Raw genomic sequence first — 7377 nt, 5'->3', positions numbered from 1 at the left:
TTGAAAGGTATGGCTTACCTTATGCAACTTGCACTTCATTCCCCTGCAGACACTTGACACATTTACATTTTTTTTTTTTTTTTTAAAGCTCTGATCAACATCTTTGACATCTGGCAAACCATGAAACTTTATGAAATCTTAGTGTCAGAGTCAGTAAAGTGCTACAAGTAATCACCATGGTATACCTAACAGTAGCAACTGTCATATACACCAATTTTACAGTGAAATTATTTGCATAATTAGATCAAAACAAAAAAAGCTTCACAAGCAATTCCAAATCGGTTGTAGGAATTTATGCTTTGTTGCTTTATAATTACACTATTAACTTTGCATACATCGGTAACCATAAAGTATCTTGACCGATCTTGACCTCATTCATAGTTTTATTCATACTTTGCTACAGTATGACAATTAAAGTCTATACAATCAATTTGCCTTTTTCTATACAACTGGGAAATAGGGAGCTGAAAAAGAAATCATTGCCACACTGTTTAAACAGAGTAGAAAAATAGCCCTCTTTAAGTTGAAAATCCACATCTGAATTAATTACACTTCACAACAGTTCACAAGTATGGTGTAAAAATTGGCTTGTTCTTTCTCTCAAAATAAAGCATTCAATATGTATTCCACAAACCTGAGAGAAAATAAACATTGCCACTATACAGATGTCACTTCATCAAAATTATCTGAAAACTGCTTGTGCTTTATTACAGAGTTGACATGTGAATTACATTTCTGACAGAAGAGTTCTGTCGGCTGGGTATATATATGCTGAGAGGTTGGATCTATTTGCCCACAGTGAAGGACTGCAGTCCTGTGATGGCTCTGCCCAGGATCAGTGCATGGATATCATGAGTACCTGGCAAAGGAAACAATAGCTATCAGGTGGAATACATGTGCAGGTGGATGGCTATTGGTAGGGATTAACATAGTCCCTCATAAAACTATTCAGAAATTGTGAGGCAATTTAGTAAAAATGATCATCATAAATGTGTATTGTTACATAATCTACTCAGTCAAAATCTACCTTCATATTGCACTCAAACATACTGGTATCACTCCACCTAATATGTACTGCATGCATGCAAGTCTCATGTGGAACTAAAGCCAATTTTAAACTCAGTTTCTGCTTTCAAACAGGACAGGTTTAATACTCCCTCCTCCTCCTCCTCACCTTCGTATGTGTTGACAGCCTCCAGGTTCATTACGTGGCGGATGATGTGGTACTCATCTGCGATGCCGTTTCCACCCAGCATGTCTCTGGCCTGCCTGGCGATGTCCAAGGCTTTACCGCAACTGTTCCTCTTGAGCATGGATATCATCTCTGGGGCTACTCTGTTTAAAAACTGGCATATTTGTATCTGCAACAGTTTTCAATTTGGAGTGTACAAGGCTGTCTCTTTGTGTGTGTGTGATGTTGTAGATGTAGGGTGATGGATTTCATATTTTGGCAGTATAGTTGACCTTCCTGATACATTCACAAGATAAATTCTTTAAACACACAAAAATTTCTGATCATTCAGTGTTGGTTAAGTGTGGCAAAAACGGTGTTTAGTTGTATCTTTGTACTGTATGCGATGTGTGTATGTGATTTAAACTACACAGCAACCAAAAATGAGACATAGTGGCCAATCTCTAATGTCACATCCTGACATACTACATCTGATATTGTTCTCTCTGGATCTTCTCTGAATGTACTGCACAGTCACAAATTATGACACTACTTTATAACATCACTACAACTCGATTTTGTAAGTAATAAAGTTACTTTTTCTCATCGATGAGTCTTCCCAGCTGCAGACATGACTGTAGGCCGATTGTAATCTCTGTCAGCATGTCAGCCATTTTCTTCTGCATCAGCTGATTCCTTGCCAGTGGCACACCAAACTGGATTCTGGTTTAGAGAACAACAACACTGTGTTATCCTCATGTTTATCAATAAATAAGCACATCCGCTAAGTATCATAAAAAAAAATTTGAACAAAAACAATCTGCTTTCTGGTGAACAAATGTTATTTAGTGGATTGTACTGTAATATATTGCAACAAGTAAATATAACTTATTGAACTCTTTAAACTTAATTAATGGAGTTCATTACGCTTGTGCAAAGAGAATTTTCATCTGCGACATCCGACCTGTCGAGTGTGTACTGACGAGCCGCATGGAAACAGAACTCTGCAGCACCCAGAGCACCCCATGCAATTCCATACCGGGCGTTGTTCAAGCAGCCAAAAGGACCCTGGAAGGAACAAAAGGAGTGTGATAGCACTTATTCCTGTGTATAGTGTACATTAGAAGTGTGTTAAGTGTACCATTTAATTTAACATTAAGCTAGAAACCCATTAGAATCTGTACAAGTTGGTGAGTCACCAACTTTATTTTATGATCACATTATGAATAAAATGAGTACAATGACTGAGTACCGTCCATAAACACGTTACTACATCATATTGTTCATCGCTTCAAGCCACTCACCCCAAGGCCGGAGACATTAGGCAGCAAGTTCTCCTCAGGAACCTCCACCTCGTCCATGAGCATCATACCGGTGGCAGAGGCTCTCAGGGAGAACTTTCCCTCAATCTTAGGTGTGGAGAGGCCCTTCATGCCACGCTCCAAGATGAAGCCACGGACCTTCCCATCATCACATTTGGCCCAGACTACAGCCATGTCTGCCACTGGGGAGTTGGTGATCCTAAAGGTGGAAGTAAAGGGTATGTTAGGAAGACATCTTTTTGTATGCACTGGTAGGACTATTTTTTTCTATAATGAATGAAGAACATTAATATATTGTAACAATGACGTATGATGGTGGGTACTTGTTCAAATTTGTTAAAGGAATACCAAACAAAATCAGTCAGACCTGTATTTACTAACAGCAGAAGATGTACTTTAATCTGTTTTAATATTTTTTGTATTACAAAAACATTTTAAAAGTAATAACATGACAACCTTTGTCTTAGACCTACAGTATATTAGACTTATTTATTTTTTTGAAGTTATATAATTGATCAAAAATAGAAAAAAAAAGCAGAAGTACACTCCTCAAATGATCAAATGTGACCTTTTTAAACCCTGGTATGTGAGTTTTATGCAGGGATTTAACTCAAGAGTTCCACCATGTGGACAACTGATAACATATCAAGTCCTGTGTCACAACAAAAACCTTGAATTTGTAAAACAGAAATGTTACACAAAATTCTAAAAACAACGAATTGGGTGAAAAAAAGAAACACGTCATATAACAAAGTTCACAAAAACGTCACTAATGGTTGTTATGCACCATGTAGTTTTCAGATCATTTATTCTTTCTGACCAGTTTCAGTCAGAACAATCCAGTGTAAATTCCCTAACCTTGAAATCAGATACTTTATGTAACCATATCATTATTATTCAGGTGATTACAGACATCCTGGGACTTGATTCGACTAAATTATGATTAAAATGAACTCTCACTGTCAATCTTCCCACTGTGTTCTCTATTCTTGACGCTGTGGTAATCTGTGCCCATGCACTAATTTCTGCTTTTGAAGTAATGTGAAATAAATAATCTAATTTATAATTCTACCTGCCTTTTCTCAAAAGGTTTGGAGGACATACAGTTGGGTATTAATATCACTAAAGTCACCAGAGTGCGGACTGAGTTAACAGACAAACTAGAAACCATCTTGCGATGGGATAACAGTCTAGCCTCAACGCCTGTGAAAATGTTGACTTTCCAACTCATGAGTACTCAGTAGTCATTACTACATTATTACATGAGTACTCAGTAGTCATAGGACCGACCACACCCATCTTCAAACTCAGCCTTCATTTTGATCTCAACTAAACACCTGTAAAGTTTTGCGAATGTATCTTGCACGGTTGCGATGCTGTCATGTGACAAATCTCCCCACAAATTACTCAGGGGCCTAGTTGGTAGTTCCCCTTACAGTGGGCATCTCCAGGACCACATTTTGATGACACATACGGTGAAAGCAATACCAGCCACTCTGCCACGGCTGGTATAAATATCATATTGGTACGATTTCTGCGCAGCTAGCAATTTATGAGGTACACCTAGCTAAAACTAATGCAGTCTAATACAACAGTTTTGCAATAAATCCTACCTTCATGAAGCTCATAATGGTCAGTTTTTGTTTAGGCTGTTCTGGAGGGGTGCCGTTGAACTGTACTGCATGATACTGACAAGTTTGTTTATTTTGTTCACAATTACATAAGTGAAATTTTAATTCCACAACAGTTCCCCCTCCAATGAGATGCTATTTATTGAGACATTTTCTCACAAAGCCTCTCTTTTCTTTTCCACATATACAGCTCACTACTCACCAAGTCTTTGAGCCAGTGACAGTGTAGGTGCGACTGGATGGATTGTATTTGGCTCTGGTTTCCATGCTACTAGGGTCACTACCATGGTTAGGCTCTGTCAAGCCAAAGCAACCCAGGATCTCTCCACGAGCTGGGAGTGACAGATATACAGAGGGGGTGATTACAACGCATGGCTAAGTCACTCAGGAATAAACCAAGAGCTCAGTCACTCATCAGAACAGAATTTAAAAAGTCTTTACCATAAACAACTTCAGTTTTCACCCATTTACTGATGACAGAAAAACTGACTGACAATAAGGTGCTGACAGATAAATGTTGTTGTTGCTGTTTTCTGATCTTACCCAGCTTGGGGAGGTACTTTTGTTTCTGCTCCTCTGTGCCATAGGCATTAATGGGGTGCATGACCAGTGATGACTGCACACTCATGACTGAGCGATAGCCACTGTCCACTCTCTCTACTTCTCTGGCAATCAAACCATAGGCCACGTAGCTTGTCCCAGCACAGCCATAACCTTTATATCAAATGCAGGAAGAGAAGTTAGAGTTCTCAAAAAACAAACCACAAATACAGGTCAAGTGTGAAGATGACAAAGTCCATTTAAGACAGTCATTTATGTAAGAGAAACTGGCCATTGTACAGTTGAAATAAGGTGGAACTTTATAGCATTACAATAAAATGCCACAATAAACACACACATATACACAAATATACATATATATTTATATATACACATATATATACGTACACACTAAATAAATATATACTAAACTAAATATACATTAAACTAAAAATATATAAAATACAAATACACATACACATACGCATACACATGTATACACACACCATATGTAGGATTGCCACTGTAACATATATGCAGTGAGTAGTCAAAGCATGTAGACTTGTTCAGATTGACCTTTAATGGTTGGGCCCAAGACACCCATCTCTCCCATCTCTGACACAATTTCTCTGTGGAACACTGAAAGAAAATTACACACGTGTCACACATGGGCAAGTTACTACAGTTACATTTCTTTATTTCAACTAAGAGCATGTAAACAAACTGACAATTAGTAAGATTGTTACACTCATTACATATCAGAATCACATTAAGAAACTGCATTTAGAATAAACACTCAGACACCTAAATTGGACATTATGCATGAACAAAAAAAACAAAAAAAAAAAATCAAGAAATGAAGTCTCACCTTCATTCCTGTTTGCCATCAGGATGCGAGGCATGAGTTTCTCTTGGCAGTAGGTCCGGAAGGAGTCCCTGATCATGATCTCCTCCTCTGTTAGCTGGCCCTCCAGGTCAAGGGCATCACGCCAGTTGAACTGGACCTTAGCTGTCAGACATTTAGAATAGGAAAAATTTTAAAACCTTAAAACCAGATTTTAATAAATGTTCTAGAAAGAGCTTCAATTTCAAAATATTATCTAGGATTAACAGTTTTATCAACACCTACGTGCTTTAGACTTCTGTTCAGTTGTCTCTGTATCTGTGAAAATACAAACCAGAAAAATTATATTATGCAAGAAATGTAAGGATTTAATTTTGACTAACTTTTTAATACAAATGTGAAAAAATTACATTTGCAAACATCAGCTTTAGGCCAGCCCCTACACAATTTGATTTTACATTTGGTTTGTGGACTGCAAAGCATTAAAATATACATTTTAATCCCCATCAGTGACGTCTCTCTACAAATATATGCAACTACTTGAAATACCTTAGTGTGAACAGCTTCAGATATAAAATAGCTTGTGGTCATACTTCAGCAGAAAAAAGCTGTCTATGAGTAACCTCCTCATTATATTGCGGACTGCCGTTCAGTTTTGGAAATGCATTTTTTTTTGGTATGTTCTGACTACCACACACCAATGCTAGTGTATTCTTTGAGCTGCAGCTCAATGCTTCAAACCTGAAATCATTTGGATTAAAAGATGGTACTGTGGGTTGTGAACTGTCCCTTTAAACAATATTATGTCTGTGGCTGGCATGGTGTTATTGTACTTACCCCATCTGGCAGGAACTGCAGTGCCCTGTGCTCTGGAAGCGGTAATGATGGCACATCTCTGAGGCTTGACGAAGAGACGGCACACAGCGTTTCTCAATGCCATGATGGAAATTAGCCTATAAAATAAAGAGCCTAAAATTGACTAAACTGGTGTTTCACAATTTATAAATCCGCCAGCCAGTAGTAGCTCGCAGTGGAGGTCATGGCAATAACTTTCACAACTCTATCCTAGTTTCTGGTCCCATGACTAACAGACTTTTTTATACATAAAATATACATTCATTTTGTATGAATGTAGGGCTTAAACATGCAAAATATTACTACTAACTGCAGTAGCTGACAGAAATAACAATAGAGTGTTATAGTGTTAACTGCTGTTAAGTTTCATTCTCACTGACCCATGCCAGTAATGGTAATGGCCGGTGTAATATCCAATGAAACAACCTGTCACAGTAAACAGCTCTTTGTCTGCACAGCCAACCAGGTTTGGTAATGTAGCCAAGCTAGGCTAGCTCTGCTAACCTATGCGGGGTTAAGTAACTTTACTGTAGCTACAAGCTAACAGTGCTAGCTCACGATAGTTAGCCGGTAACTTAGGTGTTAACAAAATAATTTCCGAATGACAATAATAGCAATGTGCTATATGAATAACAATTGGAACCACAGACGCAATTGTATAGGGAGCACTTAACTGTGTTAAGTGGAAAGAGAATCCTTATCCCGATTTCCCTTTACTGCAACTCAGGTTGATGGTGCAGCGGCGTTATTTTTTTTCTCACCCGAGGTGGGGGAAGACCCGCCCCTATCCTGCCTCTGATTGACTGGTACTCGTTGCCTTCGTTGGTTGGGTGGTTTAGATTTAGGCATGAAGAGTGATGATTGGTTAGAGTCAGGGTAAGAATATTAGGGTAAAGCCAATCAGAAGCAGGGTAGAGGCGGGTCTTCGGCAACCTCCGTTGTGGAAAGAAATTACGCCATATCGCCACGCCTCATGCCTAAACCTAACCAACCAAGCCAGTCAGATGAATAGTA

The 7377-nt window shown here is 38.4% G+C and overlaps 1 protein-coding gene across 2 annotated transcripts; it reads right to left on the bottom strand.

Moving 5' to 3' along the window:
- Positions 1-278: 278 nt before the first annotated feature.
- On the bottom strand, positions 279-7170 carry LOC120788395 (glutaryl-CoA dehydrogenase, mitochondrial-like). Of its 2 annotated transcripts, XM_040124190.1 has the most exons (12): positions 7038-7170; positions 6346-6461; positions 5794-5826; positions 5533-5673; positions 5241-5303; positions 4668-4838; positions 4327-4456; positions 2476-2692; positions 2136-2239; positions 1769-1894; positions 1175-1335; positions 279-859 (listed from the first exon to the last, which is right to left on the bottom strand). In XM_040124190.1, exons 2-12 carry the CDS (start codon positions 6446-6448, stop codon positions 786-788), a joined length of 1323 nt encoding a protein of 440 aa, XP_039980124.1. In that variant the 5' UTR covers positions 6449-6461; positions 7038-7170; the 3' UTR covers positions 279-785. The 2 variants fall into 2 exon arrangements, with proteins under 2 accessions (XP_039980124.1, XP_039980125.1); XM_040124191.1 differs by lacking the exon at positions 279-859 and having other exon boundaries at positions 1248-1361; positions 7037-7165.
- Positions 7171-7377: the final 207 nt, after the last annotated feature.

The sequence above is a fragment of the Xiphias gladius genome, chromosome 3 (genome assembly GCF_016859285.1).
Source record: "Xiphias gladius isolate SHS-SW01 ecotype Sanya breed wild chromosome 3, ASM1685928v1, whole genome shotgun sequence".
Classification (NCBI taxonomy): domain Eukaryota; kingdom Metazoa; phylum Chordata; class Actinopteri; order Istiophoriformes; family Xiphiidae; genus Xiphias; species Xiphias gladius.
The sequence above is the reverse complement of the archived record's forward strand: the minus strand, read 5'-3'. Positions and strand labels throughout refer to the sequence as shown.